The 18540-nt window shown below is 35.3% G+C and overlaps 1 protein-coding gene across 4 annotated transcripts in view; it reads left to right on the top strand.

Moving 5' to 3' along the window:
- Positions 1-18272, top strand: part of chn2 (chimerin 2) — a 552284-nt gene extending 534012 nt beyond the window's left edge. For all 4 annotated transcript variants that reach the window (XM_028818219.2, XM_028818218.2, XM_051935482.1 and 1 more), the window contains exons 11-13: positions 8116-8253; positions 11611-11716; positions 14881-18272. In XM_028818219.2, the coding sequence (XP_028674052.1) occupies positions 8116-8253; positions 11611-11716; positions 14881-15052 (416 nt within the window). In that variant the 3' untranslated portion in view covers positions 15053-18272. The remainder of the gene's footprint in view (positions 1-8115; positions 8254-11610; positions 11717-14880) is intronic.
- Positions 18273-18540: the final 268 nt, after the last annotated feature.

Raw genomic sequence — 18540 nt, 5'->3', positions numbered from 1 at the left:
TTCACTGTACTCTGTACACGATACTACATTAAACTTGATCTTGAAGCTGCGTCTCGATTGACTAACTATCTAATACACGTTATAACCCTCATGTAAAGTTCCAGGTACTATTGTCTACAATCCTAAATTCTATCCCTTTATGTGAACTTGAGGGATTCTTTTCATATCTTCAAGTTATTCTGAGGTCCAGAGTTTCAGATAATTCCTCTTCATAAGTGTACTCAAAAGGCAAGCAGCAAAGTATTTTAGATGTGATGTTTAATTTTAATGCACTTTCTAATGTCTTTATACACAAAACATATAGGTTATCTGTAACTACTATATGGACAGTTCGGTTATCATTGCTATCCCAGCAGTCTTTGGCTCACGATAGAAACCAGCCCTAAATGAGACACCACTAGGGAATCCATTCCCGGGCTCCCGGACGTTTCCCATTCCTGGGAATGAAACTGCTGGAATTCCCGGCTGAACGGGAACGGCCAAGCTTGCATATATAGCGTGTAAAAATCGATCAAGAAATAACAGAGTTATAGTTGAAAATAATTAAGGTGGCGCCATTGCTGCAGCTTGCACTTCATCAGACAACAGTTTTGAACAGCAACTTGAAATTGCAATGCGTCAGTCTGTTGCATCCACATTATCTGTGCCAAGAAACTTGCCATCACAGAATGATGACAAGAAACTGGATGCATCAGTAAAAGCTGAAACAGCAGTGTTTCAGAGCAATGGCAAGCACGGGTATTGTTTAGAACAAGTATATCAGTATCTGATGACTGTACCACCTACTTCAGTAAAGGCAGAGCGTGCTTTCTCAGCAGCTGGCGTACTCTGCACAAAGGTGCGCTTTCGCCTGGACAACCACACGCTCGACACGTTGTGCTTTCTACGCTCTTATTACCGCAACTAACCAGATACATGTACTTATATGACAGCATGAACTGCTTGTAGTTAAGGTTAGTCTTTTATTGGTGTCAACATATTGCAGTAGTTTTATTAAAAATAAGTGTCGCTCCCTGTAAAGCCGTTCACATGTGAGATGCCCGTGCACTGTGTCATTCCCGGGAATGACATGTGGGATTCCTGAATTCCCGGGAATAGATAAACCCGTCCGGGAATGGGTTCCCTAAACACCACCCCATTGCAGGACACACACACAAATACTTAGTTTAAGCACAGTGGTGTTGTGGGAATTGCTATTGTCTCCTGGCTACAGTCTTTTGGATTTAATTCCTAGTCTGTCAAATGTGTGGAGTTTTCATGCTTTCCCTAAGTAGTCTAATAGTACTAGTACTAATAATACTCTAGTAGTACTAATTTTTGTAGTATCTGAATCTACTGGTATTATAGATAGATAGATAGATAGATAGATAGATAGATAGATAGATAGATAGATAGATAGATAGATAGATAGATAGATAGATAGATAGATAGATAGATAGATACTTTCTTTATTATTCCCAAGGGGAAATTCACATACTTCAGCAGCAGCATACTGATAAAGTAACAATATTAAATTAAATAATCGCCTCTGATGATCACGGGGTCCAGGAGGGGCCTGGGTCTTCTAAAATCCACCACCAGCTCCTTGGTTTTGCTGGTGTTCAGGTGTAGGTGGTTTGAGTCGCACCATTTAACAAAGTCCTTGATTAGGTCCCTATACTTCTCCTCCTGCTCACTCCTGATGCAGCCCACGATAGCAGTGTCGTCACCGAAATTTTGCACATGGCAGGACTCTGAGTTATATTGGAAGTCCGATGTATATAGGCTGAACAGGACTGGAGAAAGTACAGTCCCCTGCGGCGCTCATGTATTGCTGACCACAATGTCAGACCTGTAGTTCCCGGGACGCATATACTGCGGTCTGTCTGTAAGATAGTCCACGATCCATGCCACCAGGTATGAATCTACTCCCATCTCTGTCAGCTTGTCCCTAAGGTGCAGAGGTTGGATTGTGTTGAAGGTGCTAGAGAAGTCCAGAAACATAATTGTTACTGCACCACTGTCTCTGTCCAAGTGGGAGAAGGATCGGTGTAGCATGTAGATGGTGGCATCCTCCGTTCCCACCTTCTCCTGGTATGCGAACTGTAGAGGGTCGAAGGGCATGGCGGACCTGTGGCCTCAGGTGGTGAAGCAGCAGCCGCTCCATGGTCTTCATCACATGTAACGTCAGAGCGACAGGCCGGAAGTCATTCAGCTCACTAGGACGTGATACCTTTGCGACTATGGTGATGCAAGATATTTTCCAAAGCCTCGGGACTCTCCCCTGTTCCAGGCTCAGGTTGAAGATGCGCTGTAGAGGAAACCCCAGCTCCGATGCACAGACCTTCAGCAGTCGTGGCGATACTCCATCTGGACCCACTGCTTTGCTGGCACAAAGTCTCCTCAGCTCTCTGCTTACCTGGGCTGCTGTAACTATGGGTGGGGGGAAACTCTCTCCTATGCTGGTGTCAGCAGAAGGATGGGTGGAGGGTGTATTAGTGTAGGTGAATGTGCTCTAAGACAAAGAGGTGGCATATCAACATTTGGCACCCAAGTCTTCATATGCGTAAAATACCATAAAGGAAAAACCTGATTCAAAAATTAGACAGATGTGTTTACAGTAGGTTTATAGGGTCATTATTGTCACGTATACAGAGTACAGTGAAATTCTTACTTGTCCTCACTCTCTAACACCATGATCAGTGAGTATAACAACCTTCTGTCTATAAATTATAAATAAGACAGAGATATTCTTGATATGGTTATGCAAGTTTTCCCATGATGTTCTGATTGCTTAGTAACACTAAATTGTGCAAGTGTAAGGATGTTCATACTTATCTATTCAGGGTGAGCTCCTGTCCTTTGGTGTTTGAATGTGGGTCCCTCAATCGAGTTATAAAGTTGTGTTTCATTGTGCATTCACTTAAGTCTAACACATAGGTGTCATGAATTGTGGCTACCCTCGAACCTCTATGTTTCATTTTTGTAATTTTTAAAATTGAATTTCTGGTTGTTTAATTATTAAATGTTATAAGAATGACAACACCACTTTGCCATTTTGGTCACAGGTACATTATTTTATTGTTGGTAATGACACTCACGTGTATGATGTCATCATCACTTGCCACCTATTTAAGATGCCTTCGCCATGGCTGAAAGACAAATAAAATATGCTCCACAAGCAAGTGAAGGATCTTTTCGGCTGAAAATGTCTTTTGTTTTCTGATGATGTTTTTTGCCTTCCATTCAGTTTTGCTGTCTCTTTTTCTCAGACTTGCTGGTTAACAAACTCCTCATTTTGCCTTTTCCTTTGGTGTCTGCCATTCCACGGTTTCACTTATATTTCCAAAGAAGACATTTAAAGTCAAAGTGCCTCTAGACAAATCTGTCTCAAGTACAGTATATGCAGCAGACTCCACTGTTTGGTTCATAAAAACCTTTGTCAAGTATGCAAAATGTCTATGACAATAGCATGTATTCAACATACTGTACACTTGTGCAAGTTAGGATTTGAGACTCTCATTAATTTAACATTGTAATATCACCATTTTAACTCTGCAGGGACTCTGGGCATAAAGGGGAATTTTACACTTTGCTTCATTTATCAAGGGAGTTTGTCGCTGCAAAAACAATAACAACCTGCTTAGCCTTTTGTTGTCATCTGCCTATGTTTATTAGTATCCTTTTTGCAAATACTTGTAGATATTTTTCCAGAAGGAAAATAAAAACTAACTTTGCTTCTGTTTTTTTTTTATTTCTATTTTTGTCATTGGCCTACAGTACCAATTTGAAAACTGTACATTGTGTTACTGCGGTAACTGCAAACTAGATCCTGTTACTCAAAGCCTGAAATTCCATTTCTAACATATATTTGTTCTGTTCCTTTTAATTTAGTCTATCTCCATTTCACATTGCTCTTAAGCTTTTCAATGAAAGGTGGTTAATCCGTATTTGAGCATGCACAAAAATTGACTTATGCACTGAAACATGTAATACAGTAAAGAGATGGATCTTCTGATATAGACTTTGCTTCCGTCTTGCCGAGACAGAAATCTGATCGCTTTTTAACAGAGCATAGTTGTTTGTCACAGCAATTCACACCCATGTTTATTAACTGAAAGGGCCTACTCTGACAATGACACCATTATGCTCGGTATTTCAAATGACCATGGCCAGCGGTTACCTTCTTTCTCTGAGATAAAAGCTACCATTAAATTTGTTTGTTTTGGTCTGCTGTTCTTATGTGACATCTACTGTAATCAGCCCCATGTTTTTCTTTTACATGCCATGTGCTTCATATGCACTTAATACATAAGTAAGAGAATTTGTTTGACTGTTGTTTACTCTGAGATTGTTTTCAGGGTGTAGCTATGATGCAGGAACTGAAGACAACTATAACATACCATAATATTCAAAAATCTGCTAAATCTAATTCAGATTTGCAGTCGGCCAGAACCTTTCTTGGTAGTATTGGGAGCAACATAGGAATCAACCCAGGACAGGGTGCCAGTTCATCACAAGAGTCCACTCATATGGTGACAGTTTAAAATAACCAATCAGTCTAACATGCATGTTGTTGTGATGTGGGAAGAGATCCTCAGGGAGCATTTTTTCTAACAAACTTAACAAACATGCATTTTTTATTGTGCTCTTTACAAGTGCTCAGATTTCAAAAGGGCAGGTGTTTACTTAGCTCAAATGTCATTGAAGTTTTAAATTTCTGAATGAAGGAAGTATCATAATTTGGTGGAAAAATGTATTAATAATATCACATATCTATTTTAACTCTACAAACCGTTTTGTGTAATTAAATTAATTACCAGCTTTACTGTTGTTTGCCTGTACAGGTTAGGTGTTTAATTTGTGGGTTTTCTATTTTTTTTTTTTTTTGCTTTTATAAATCAGGAACCAAAGAAACAAAACACCAGTAAGATGCACATCACACTCATGTAGAGACAGTCACTTACTCATGTTGAGTCAACTTATTGTTCACTTCAAGTTGAATTTATTTTTGTGTAATGTTTCTCACTTTGTACAGGCTCAGAGTGCTTTCATACTTTTACAACTACTATGTGCAACAAAATGTTAAAAACAATCTTAGTGATTAATAGTGATGAGAAAACATTGCAGGGTTCGCTTCACTGTGAGTTTGGCAATATCACAGAAAAGCTTGTATAACTCCACAAAATGCATTGAACTCAATGGGGAAGGAGGAACTGAACTAGTTTTTAGTAGATTACAATAGTGCAGTGTTCTTTTATTTGTCCCTGGGGGCTAGGGAAATTTCTGCCAACTATGCTGGACTGATTATGGTGGCTAAATATGTGTTCTAACCTGTAAGGCACTGCTAACCATTGTACCACTGTGCCTCAAACAACAAAAGATGCATAGGGAACAGACACTACAAACAAAATACAGCAAATGGCCACAAACTAGCAACAAGTAAATAAAATATAGATAATTGCACTCACAGAGTTCTGTTCTTGAGGAACACAATGGTCATGCCACAAAGCAGTGGCATGGGACTGGCTTGTTCCACTGTTTGATGCGGCTCTGGCCATAGCCAGTTGGTCTGTTTTGTTTCTGATTTATCCCTGCAGATATGTTTATCAAGTAGAAAGAAATGCCTTGTAAGTAATAATAAATCTTTTGTTTTTATTATTTCACAGAAAGTCCTGAGGTTTTGTGATGAGGATAGAGGAAGGGGGTGGGCTCCTTTAAGACTGGCTTTGGGTTCTTAGCTGAGCACATGGCTAATCTGTATGCATAATGCATGCTGTGCTGCCAGCTCACAGGGATCAGTGTTATACACTGTATCTGGTGATAGTACACTAATATTCTCATTATGGTCACCCCTCAAATGAAAATACTGTTTATTTATTTATTTTTTAAAATACATGCAGGATGAAAATCCAGCAGTGCTTCTAAACGTTTGTGGGTCTAGGACCCCTTTTTTACCTTTTGAAGTTCATTGACGACTCACATATAGCAAAGAGCCGTGTGTTGAGTGCGATACAGCGTTTTTTTTCTTTGTGTCCCAGCGATGGCCAAGTTACCAATAATCTTAGAGTAAGAATGCGTTAAATTTCTGCACATGGCTGGTACAGCTCTATGATGTCACTCTGGACTCACAAAGCATCATGGGTTGCTTGGAAAAAAACCTAACCCAGCTACATGCTGAATTTACGGAAAAATATTTGACAAACAAGATCACCAGCGAACACAGCATATTCACTGCAAAAACTCTTTGGTGAATTTCTCAGATTACCACTAGTGATTAATGTAAAAAAAATCATGACAATATCATAAAAAATTGATATTGTAACTAAAATGCGAAATTGGACAAGACTGAAATAATGACGCACCTTAAAAACATGCATACAGTAGTTTCACTATTAACAGCATAAATAAAAATCTTAGACACGAGATGTTAGTTTTCAGTCTGAATATAAATGCTGAAATGAATGAAGTATTCCTTTTATAAGCAGACAGGTTCTTACACGGCTTTGCCAATTAATTTAACCTACACAGCTTTGTGAGTAAAAAAAATCTGTAAAAAGCTGACATATGCACAGAAAAAAGGTGAACAATGCAGTCTAAAAGGGATCAGTACTGGTTTTGAGCCTTGGACTCTGGAGTTGTGAGACAGCTATCTATGTGGAGCTTTCACATTCTCCTTGAGTCTGTGGAGATTTTTCTCCAGCATCCTAAAAAAGTGTGTTTTAGGTTAACTATAACCGGTGATATTGAAGTGACTGTGACTGACTGTATACTGTACATCTATTGTTTGTTGCTTTTACAGCTTCAATCATGTAGATTAAGGAGTCATTGAACATGGACAAATAAAAGAGTATTGCTTAATAGAATGACAACAGTAAGGCGAAAGTAAAATCATATAAACAACTTCACTGTTCTTTTAATACTAAAATATTGAAAGAACAGTGTCGTGTCATCTTTTGCCTTAAATATTTTTCTCCAGCTGTCTTTTAGCCTTGCCAATATCCTTTTTAACCGTTACACTCACATGCCCTGTTGTTAGTGCTAGAGTTACTAGTCTTACATGACTTATGTAGCTATTTTTTCCTTTGTACCTTGCTTTTTAGTTTCTTATTTATCCACCACAGTATTTTCCTTAACCTCTTAATGCTTCTAAATTTTGGGATGAACTTGTCTTGCATTTTACATATGTGAAACTATTGTAAACATGATCCATATCTCCTCAACTGTCTCCTCACTTAAAAACTTATCCCAGTTTATCTTATGTAGGCAGTCCACATCTCCTCAAAGTTAACTCTATTCCAATTAAAATTAAATGTTCTTGCATTACAATATGCACTCTTCCAAAACAATGTGAAATCTACACTATTATGATCACTAGATCCTAATGGTTCGATCTCATTTACCCATTCAGTTCTATCCTGATTATTGTAGAATATTATTGTAATGTTGTAATATTATTGTAGAATTTAGACAGTGCTTTAACATACTGTGTTAAACAGTCACTGATTATGTCAAAAAACTCCTGTTCTTGTGACGCATTATTTGTAAATCTAGCCCAGTTAATATTTGGGTAATTAAAGTCCTCTAAAACTGTATTATCTCGCTGTAAATTTGTTAAAAAGATATAAGTTGAAACTATTGCTTGCATTAGCTGTGATTCACCATCTCATTGAAGAAAACTTGCATCTAAATGCTGTTTAACATATATGGTGCCCCCACCCTTCTTGTTTTTCCTAAATGATGTGTTTCCATCTGTGTTATACCGCTGCTAAATTCTGTTACATAGCCAGGCTTCTGTTATTCCTATTACAGTATATCAAAGTTATGTGCAACTACATGTAATTCCAACTCGTTTATTTTATTCTTAATACTCCTAGCATTAAGCCAAGCAATTTTAATGTATCATTTAATCTACTAGTGCACTTTAACTTTGGGCTAGAAATTATGTTACTTACAAGTTCGTTTTTTCCTTTGCAAAGTAAGTCAAAATGCTAAAAGTAAACTGACTGCTTTGAAAAGTGAACCCTGAGCAGAAGACATTAAGTGTGACATTTCAGACATAGATGACTAAAAGATTGATGGTAATAAATAAAGGATTGTATTCCCCCAACAAACTGCTTCTTGTTTCTTTTGCAGATGGGGACAAGGCTGATATCAGTGCTGATACATATGCAGACATCAACATCATTACTGGTGCACTGAAGCTTTATTTCCGAGAGCTGCCAATACCAGTCATTACTTATGACGCTTACCCTAAATTCATAGAAGCTGCAAGTGAGTAGCAAATTGTGTTTTTTTCTGTATGCTTTTTCAACAGTGGTATATTATATTATACTTCTTTTTTATTCTATTTTCAAACCTTCCTGAGTCAATATCAGAAAAAGAAACTAGCCCTTAAAATAATGATAGTCTATCTCTGGGCACACATCCATTCATATTCATACATGCCCGCATTCAGCTAATTCAGAATACTTGGAACAAAATACATACACATATATATATAACATATATAATAATTAGTTAATTAAACAGTTCATCAAGCATTGTTTCATTTATGCTATTTAAAACTATTTAAACCACAAAGAACTTTTTTCCTTATTGCCATTTTTAATACAGTAGGTTCTCCATACCCCTCACTGCCGTTACTGCAAGATTCTCCTGGAATGGATAAGCAGTGAAATACATGAAAACTTGATTATAAAACTGCCTTCTTCTTCCCTTTGCCCAAGAAACTTTTCACTGTGCTTCATGTTATGTTAAATGCTTTTAGGACTGGACAGTTTATTTAACACTGTGCATTTATGTCAGAAATTAGCTATTATTTTAAACAGGTCTGGATAGACATGGATATGGAGAAAACTGGTATATTTATCATAAACTTGACGGAAAAAATATGATAATAAAAGTTTCAATAATGATGATTAATAAATGCTAGACTAAAAATTGCTTTCGGCTTGAACCAAATTTACTTTCTTTTGAAAATGAGGATAGCTCAGGTGGCTCAGGTTTTAATTTCCTCAAAATGTTATGTTATGGTGCCTGACCCACATAACAAGTAGGATATTCTGCAGTTTAACTGTTTACTTACTTCTTCTTTTTGATTTCTTTTAAGATTCATTTAAGAGTTTTCTGGTCTCCGTACTGATGCACCTGTTTAATTATCAGGAACAGCAACTCACACAAAGTAATTCTTCACAATTTGCACTTCACATACAAAGCGTACAAGTACATGCATTAGCTTTCATTCTCAATTAATGCAATCCAGGGTGTCTGTATCTGGATCTTATCTCAGCAGCATTAGGCACAGGGGAAAAACAGCCCTGAACAAGGCATGTGTTCATCACAAGTCACACTCACTCATACGGGACCAATTTTATATGATTCAAATAATAAGGCTGTTGCCAAAAGCAGAAATAAAAATAATCAGCAAGTCTTCTAAAGGAAATGTTTATTGTTAGGACACTGTGTGATGTTTTATTGAACGGTGAAATGACTATGAAAATTAATGAGTTGAATTAAAATTTTTTTGTGGTTTGTTTAACGAAGTTTGCTTTTTCCAATACTCTTTCTCTTGCTTATTTCATTTAACATTTCACTATTTTAACTAACCTGATCTATCCACAGTCTGATTTCTGTCAGATTATAGCTACCGTGATACTGCGTTGGACTATTGCTTTAAGAAACTGGAAAAATGCATTAGGTTGTGCAGCTATTCATCCTATTAATGTTTCCAGGATTGTGATTTGCTCATTTTGTAAAAACACCTGTAGCTTCAGAGTGTCATTAGGATGGTCATGTGTTATGACTGATTTTTCCATCACTATACACTCCATTTTCAAAGCAGAGATAAATCTCACCCTGGCTCAGTGATTGCAGACCCTGGCAAAGTTTATTAAGGCTGAGACCTTGAAATGAAAGTAACTGGTAAATCACCTGCTGTATACTGTACTGTGCATGAACAACTGCATCTCCATGAGAAAGAAAAATGATAGTGCTTGCATTCCAAATCCAGTACTGGATTTAGGCCATGAAGGGCTTATTCCTTTGCTGACTAATAAGGAAAATGAAAGAAAAAATAAACTCTAAAAAATGAAAGACTAAGCTTTTTTTTGTTAGAACAAGTCAGGCAGGTTTTAACAAATGATCTGACAAACACCTTTCTTGAGAGACAAGCATAGGTATAAGGTTTTTAAAAATTTAGCATTTCAAACTAGACAAGGCGTGAGACAAAGAGTATTAATTTGCTTGGCATGCAACTTTAAATAACAAAAAAAGAATGCAATTAATTATTCTTATGTTGAGTTGTTAGTTGTACCTCAGATTAGAATCAGACTCTAACCAACAGATGATCATATCTGTGTATCCATCTTGAAGCACAATTTATAATATGTAGCAGCTTATTACAGTAGGATATCTCTTATCATATATATATAAAGTTGTTTACATTTATGAAACATTTATTTATTAAAGAAGATTAAAATCTTTTGATGTTTGCAACCATAAAAATTTGCAATAAGTTATTCTATTAAAACTGTAAAACAGTATTTGTGAATCTTTTCAGACCTGAAACTATGATTCCAACTGCACCGAGCCATAGGAATGGCATTTCACTTTGAAAATGATGAGCATTTGTATAATTAGGGATTTCTTCTCTTCTTTTGTACCCTGTCTTTGTTTAACCAAAGGACAGAAAAATCTACTGGCACTTTTTGTTACACCACCTGCTAGAAACAATTTTCACCTTTCTGGATCACTACCAGTTACATTAGGCCTCTTGGGCTTCCATGCCAAGGCCATGTTATCTTATTTTCCTTATAAGAAAGAAGGTTTCAGGCAGCAGGGGCCTTTAAGCTAGAATGACTTGGAAACAGTTATGTGTACCTCACCTCTATCTGTGCAGTTCCCTTTATTAAGTGAGGAGCAGAAAACACCTACTAGACAGATGTCACACGTTGTATCACATTTTAATAAGGCGCAGCAAACATTTTTTTCTTCATGTAATGATTTTGTTAATAATTGTTCCTTTGCTAATTGCTCCAGTGTTTCATTGCATTATATTTCATTTCTGCTTTAATAAAAAAATTACATGACATTAACTACTCTGTTGTGTACTGAATATTTTTGTTGTATATAGAATAGTTACAACTTGACAAAACCAACATTAAATGAAAAACTAGGGGTAACTGCAGCTTTTTGTCATGGTATATGACAAGCCCCCTCAAATAAATTGTCAAAAAACAGAAGTTTACTTGCTACATAATGCTAAAATGTGAAGACTGTCTTTAGATGCTTATTATAAATGATATATCAACTATTTTATTTTTTTTAGTCATGAATTATTTACTGTGATCTGGGCATTTATGATTTGATATGTATGCATCGTTTTATCGGACCTGTAAAGTTTTCAAGGAGGCCTAGTCACACGGTTCTGCAGGAGTGTCACATGCTTTTGCTGGCTGGGATGCAGGCTTTATATTAAGCTATTATTTCAAACAATTTTCTAGGTCAAGTTTTGTAATTTTGAATGGTTATATCTTGTGAAAAATTATTTTAACACATATGCATTCCACTGATCAGGCATATAGTAACTAACCTTCAAGCAAATTAAATTGTGCTTCTTTCTTTTTATAGAAATTACAAATCCCGAATCAAGACTAGAAGCAATTAATGAAGCCCTGCTTTTGTTACCTCCAGCCCACTATGAGACTCTGAGGTACTTAATGACGCATCTTAAAAAGTAAGTTACTTTTGCTTTCTTTCTTACTTTCTACTAGTTTCTTAAAATGTAAATGCCTTTTATTAATACGTAATTTAAATCTTTATAATTTAATTTAATTGGGGTCTGATGAGGTTTTCATGAATAGATTTAATCAAAAAGTAAACATGTAATTGAATATGAGCCTGTAGTCTAACAATTGTCTGGTTAAAGCTCTAGATACTAATAAGATCCATACTTTGCCACTCTGCTACGCAATGTATCAGCAAGATATAATGATTAAAATATTTAGTGAACTAATGCATTTAGGTACAGCTAACATGCCATACAGTAAGTAAAATAGTTAACAACATCAATCAGTACTATCCCTCTTCATATGTAAGTGTTACTTCCATGCTAGACAAATAATCTTTGAATTCTAGCCCTCACTTGGCCTTTGCACAAATAAAAACAAAAAAATGCTTTATCAACAGTGGAATTCAAAGCTGGCTACCATATGCTAAAGCAGACAAAGTTAATAAGGCACCTGGCTATAAACTACTAACTATATCTTCAACCTCTAACAAACTGTGTAAGCTTTTAGCAAGTCGCTTAAAATACACAAAACACAAATTACATCCTGATTTGCAGAAACAGTCTGTTAGATCAGCATACTGCCACACAGATTTGGTATAAATTCCATAAATACTGTTGGGATGTCATTTTGAGAGCAAGGTACACTATGGTCTGATGCATCTCACTGTGATTGTATTAGTGTAAAACCTCATCTTCAGGACCATTCTAATTACAGTATGTTTGCATTTAACAGCACAGGTCAAGGCTGATTGAATATTTTAAAAACTAAATGTTTCTGGTGAGATGCTCAGAGGAACAAAAAAGTCTGTCATAGATTTCCTTACTTTTTTTATTGAAACTGAGCCAGATGACAGATGTGTTTGCAGCCAGATTGGGCTGTGGTACCCATAAATGAATTGTGTAATATAAATGTAAACAACACCACTTAATAAAAGTGATGTATTTAGCTCAGATCTAATGGCAAATTAATTCTGCATTATGACACCAAAAATAAGAAATGTTTACTATAAGAGAAAAAAATAATAATTTATATCTTTGTGTTAACTGGTTAAAACCAGTTTCTGTTTTTTGTGTCATTGTTCAGCATCAGGTGTACCTTGAATAAAACCAAATACAGATGTGTTCGCTGTGATAGATTTGAGTTGCTTCCTAAAACAAAATCTGTCACTTTCTGCATTATTTATATAAATAATGTCATTTTGAAATTACTTTATTAGTGCTTACATACAGCTACAGAACATTTTTAGATTAGATTAGATAAACTTTCTTAATCCCAAGGGGAATTCAGATGCATATAGCAGCAGAAAAATAAAAACAAGGATACAGACTCACAGGACAAATAATATCCAATCAATCAATTGATATCCATCCATCCATTATCCAACCCGCTATATCCTAACTACAGGGTCACGGGGGTTTGCTGGAGCCAATCCCAACCAACACAGGGCGCAAGGCAGGAAACAAACCCCGGGCAAGGTGCCAGCCCACCGAAGGGCACACACACCCACACACCAAGCACAATTTCGGATTGATAATGCACCTAACCTGCATGTCTTTGGATTGTGGGAGGAAATCGGAGCACCCCGAGGAAACCCACACAGACACTGGGAGAACATGCAAACTCCACGCAGGGAGGACCCGGGAAGCGAATCCAGGTCTCCTAACTGTGAGGCAGCAGCGCTACCACTGCACCACCGTGCCGCCCATCAATTGATATGTAAATAAAAAAATAAATGTATATTGTTCAGATACATCAAAATGGTTCTTCAAAATAAACTTGAGTACCCCAGGTAAAACTGCCTTTACTCTTAACTGTTAACAGTTGCAATTAATCTTGGCTTTATACGTTGCCTTGGATAAAGATGCCAGCCAAGTGTACAACAATAATGAAAGCTCCTGGGCCTCCTCATCTGCTTTCAAATGTTGTACTTTGTAAATTGTATTTATTATTTAAATATACTGTGAATACCAAAATAAAGATCCATCAATTTCTAGCAATCACTTATTCCAAGAGACAAGTCTCATACATACACATCCTTGAAGATAGGAATTAATTTTAATACAGCTGTTTAAGACTTTAGTCAAAGATAACTGTTGCAGAGTTTGAGCACAGGTTCCCAGTAAGTAGCAGTGATAACCATTGTTTCACTCAAAACAGGCCTGTTAATTCATCCATTTTCACAACCTGATTATACTATATGGCTGTGGAAAGTCAATACTGCCCTTCCAGAATTAAGTGCAAGGAAGCAACCATCCCTGGATGAGATGCCAATTTACTGCAATGCACCCTCACATACAGACTTTCTCTAGCTTAATTTAGTATCATCAATCAATGTAATCTTTGTATTTTCAACATATGGAATGAAAATCATAGTAAAAAGGAAAAAATACACACAGACTAGGAGATAATATGAAAACTCCACGCAGACAGCAACTGGAATGGCACTGCGTTTGAATGGAACGTTCTAAACAATCACAAACAATCATAATGCTATTACCAATGCTTATAGAAATATCTTAATTTAAAAAAAAGAAAAACAGTAGCTTACAAGTGCCTCTTTGATTCATGACTAGTTATCCAGGTGGCTCTTAGAGATAACATAAAAGAGAACTTGAGACAAATTAGCACTTCATCAGCCTGATTAATATAATGAATTTTGTTGTTTGTAAAAATTGCTGTGTTCTTTTATGTATATACAATTACAGTGTGAAATTAGGGTGTTGTTAGCCATTATGGAAACAAAATGACTCCTTTTATTGACTATCTAAAAAGATTACAATATGCAAGCTTTCGAGGGAACTCAGGCCCCTTCTTCAAGTAAGATGTAATACGGAGACTGAAATTCCCTGTGTTTATATAGACACTAGGACAGATACAGTTGCCTCAAAAGCTTGCATATTGTAATCTTTTTAGTTAGCTAATAAAAGGTGTCATTTTGCTTGACTTCCCATTTGTACGAAATTAGGTAAACAGTTTGAAAAGTATCTAATAAACAATCACAGCGTAATTCTTAATAATGCTTTCATATTGTATGGTTACAGCATACTTTTAGCTTTTAGTTCTTTTTTTCAGTTTGATTTTCCTAACTGTCAATTTTGCTATGTTTCAGAGTAACCACAAATGAAAAGGACAATTTTATGAATGCTGAAAATCTTGGAATTGTGTTTGGACCTACATTAATGAGACCTCCAGACCAAAACACTCTAACCACTTTAAATGATATGCGATATCAGAAGTTAATTGTGCAGCTTTTAATTGAAAATGAAGACGTATTGTTTTAAATAAATTAGACATTTCCCTTTTCCATTATAACATCTAAGAAGACACTGGTACTGTAATATTTCTTGTGAAGGCCTGCCCTTGAGACTTACTTATATTCTGCAGTTCTGCAGATGTATATCAATGTTATTTCTCTGTCTTATAGACATACTCCTGATGAGGTAAGGGCCAAAAATGCTGCTTGTCCTGTATCTTTAAAAGCCACTCAGTCTTTTAAGTGAATTTTAAATGTAATTTGTTTGACTCTGTCTCTATAGGACATTTAAAGCTGCACTGCTTCTGTTTTGTACTCAGAACAGATTTGCTCTTTTGTTCATCTGGCTATAGAGCTGTGCAAATATTTATATGCATGTTATTATGCTGAATGTAAATCATTGTATGTTATAAATTAATCTTTACGAAAAAAGTTACATAGAGTAACAATAAAACAATGTTAGTCATAAAGCTAGTCTTGCTGCAGGTTGAACTAGATAATTAACTTGATAACCGTTTTTCATTAGTAGTGAAGATTACCTTTAACATAACATATCCATATTAAAATTTTCAATAATCAAGGAGCACTTTTCCAGAAAAATCTTCACAATCACAGCATTTTTAAATGTAAAAATCAAACACTTTTATAAATTACATTTTCAATATTATAGATTGGTATTAAAAAGAATAAAGTTTCTAACACCATAATAACTATATACCCATATATACACAAGAAGAGTATGTCTATGCTAAAATATCAAGTATAAGACAGAACATGACCCTGGACAAGATGTTAGTCAGTTTCACTCCCAGTCTTTATTTCATTAAAGACACACATTTTTGTGATGAGACCAGAGTGTGGAAAAAGGCAAACAAACATGGTGATGCATGGATTGATCAGATTTAAGGGCTTTTGTTGTTCCTTGAAGAACATTAAAATTGTTGTGTCAGGACAGTCTTTGACTGATAAACTCAGACACATTGTAAAAACCATTAAATGCAGAAATGTGAAAAAATACTGTATGTCAGGAGGCCTCCGTTTTATTTTTACTTTTTACACATACTATAGAAGCCTGATGGATGTTGCCAGTTTCCTTAAGATCAAAAGTGGCCCGTTTTATTCTTTCAGTCACTAAATATGGAAACATATTTATTCTGTACTGTCTGTGGATACTTGAGGTACAAAGAAATTTAATCTGTGTCTGAAAACATATTGAAAATGGGAATAATTAACAATGATATTATTAGGTAAAGAGTGCTGGCACTGTGGCTAAGGATCTGTGCTGGTATCTGAAAGGCTGCCAGTTCAAATCCTGTTACTACCAGAAGGGATCCTACTCTGCTGGGTCCTTAAGCAAGGCCCTTAACCTGAAAATTGTTCCAGGGGTACTGCACAATGGCTGACCCTGCACTCTGACCCCTAAAATTTCATGCGGAAAGACAATTTCAGGGATTAACATTAAGTATATCAAATCAAAACAATAAAATGCAAATAATTAACAAAGAGATATTATTGCTAATAGCAGGAGTAATAAGTGCAAAATCAGTAACTGTAGACCTTTGACAGTAAATTTGTTTTACAGTGTTAATCCTACATTATTACTGTGCTAATAAGAATCTAAAAATACAAAATAACAATAGCAACTACACCTTTCAAGAACCAGCTTTTGCATCTTATCCTTTGATATTAATACTCAACCTACTGCAAATAAATATCTGCCTTTAATCTGTAGGTGTTGCCTAAAGCTGTCATTTAAAAGTGCAATTTTTATGATCACTTTTGAGTTCCACGCCCAAAGCACTTGTGCTCTGAATACATTAATGGTGCAGTTTTAAATAAAATATATGGCCCAGTAGTTTGCTGGAAGATGTATGTTGCATTTTAGTGTAGCATTGTCTAAATAATATTGCTTTTAATCTATACTTTATCCTTCTCATTACACATGCTGTAAATTTAAGAACAACCTACTGTGTCTTAACTTGACTCTTAAATCTTTTTTGGTATTTATCCATTCATTCTCTGAGCTTGCCTTTCCTATTACAGGGCTTCAGAGAAGTGACGCATATTCCAGCAGCAAGTGTGAAACAAACACATGACAGGAGATTAGTCTACTATTGGAGTACACTGAAGCACACATTTACACTGAGAAAAATTATAGACACCAATACAGCTAACATGCTTGTGTTTGAGATGTGGGGAGAAGCCTGTTCAGTTACAGAAGAAACCATTGAAACATGCAGAGACAAGTAAACACACCACACAGACAGGCCCATAACTGAGACTAGGCTCCTGGACCTAAGGTGTAGCAGCAGCAACCATGGTATGATCATGCCATCCACCTTCAGAGATACTGTGTAAAAGAGTTTGATACATTTTAACAAATACTGAATGTGTACATTGTTTCTACTTTAATCTTAAAACTAGTTTTTATAAAAACTAAAATATTAAGAAAACTCGAGAAACTGCATTGTTTTATCAAAGTTGGAGTATGTTTATACAAACACAAAACAAGTATAACTCATTTCATCACATTTCTCATCTGTATGTACAGTGAATACTTAGTGAATTTTTAAACAACTGGGTGGCTTATTTGTTAGTTTGAGAGGACAGATAAGTAAACTGTGAACAAAAACATGAAAATCTGTTTCCAATTTATTAACAATTAAAGATACAAGGACAATCAAAAATAGGTCCCCTAAAGAATATTTAGCACTTTTCCATTTTTTCCTTAAGATTGTATTTACTCTGCTTGTAAAACAAGTTGAATGGTTCAGATGTCTTGTTTCTGTATTTATAAAAGTATTTTGGGAACAAAATCTTGAAATAGTTTCATTTATGTAAATATTTATTATTGAAATATCCTTGCTATTTTATTTTATACATATCATTTCAGAAATGACAGAAGGGTATTATTACCAAAAATCTTTTTGAAGTAGCATTCTCACTTTACCTTTGTACAATAATATAAAAATGGTACTAGAGACACCAGTGAATAGAAAATGTATTTGCATTTCTAACTATGTACATTGCATAGTAATTCTGAATTGTTTATTTAAAATCTCATTTTTGATAAAGGTTCTGTACATAGCAAATGAGTAATTGTCCTTAAATTAATAATGGCAAATACCTTATAGCCATTGGTGGGTTATGCATATGACTTACTTTATTTGGAAAATGGAAGTCTATTTAATTAAAATGTAATTCATTTGCTTACTTTTTAAACATGTGATATAGTTCAAAATGTCAAATGACTTAATGTATTAATTTTTGCAAAAAATGTATAAATTCAGTTATAAAAAGCAACATAAGGTCCTTGTAATTTAAGGTTCAGCTTTTCATTTTTATTCAGTTGTCTTTTTCTTTAAAAAAAAAAAGAAAACTTTTTTTTTAACTTTGTTATAATTATTTTTTGTGAATGAATTTGGGATTAAGTTTGTAATTTAACAAATCAGAAAAAAACAAATATGTAGATATAATAACCTCAGTTATTTCCAAATCATGTGAGATGGTGTAATA

Source organism: Erpetoichthys calabaricus, chromosome 13, assembly GCF_900747795.2.
Source record: "Erpetoichthys calabaricus chromosome 13, fErpCal1.3, whole genome shotgun sequence".
NCBI lineage: Eukaryota > Metazoa > Chordata > Cladistia > Polypteriformes > Polypteridae > Erpetoichthys > Erpetoichthys calabaricus.
The sequence above is the reverse complement of the archived record's forward strand: the minus strand, read 5'-3'. Positions and strand labels throughout refer to the sequence as shown.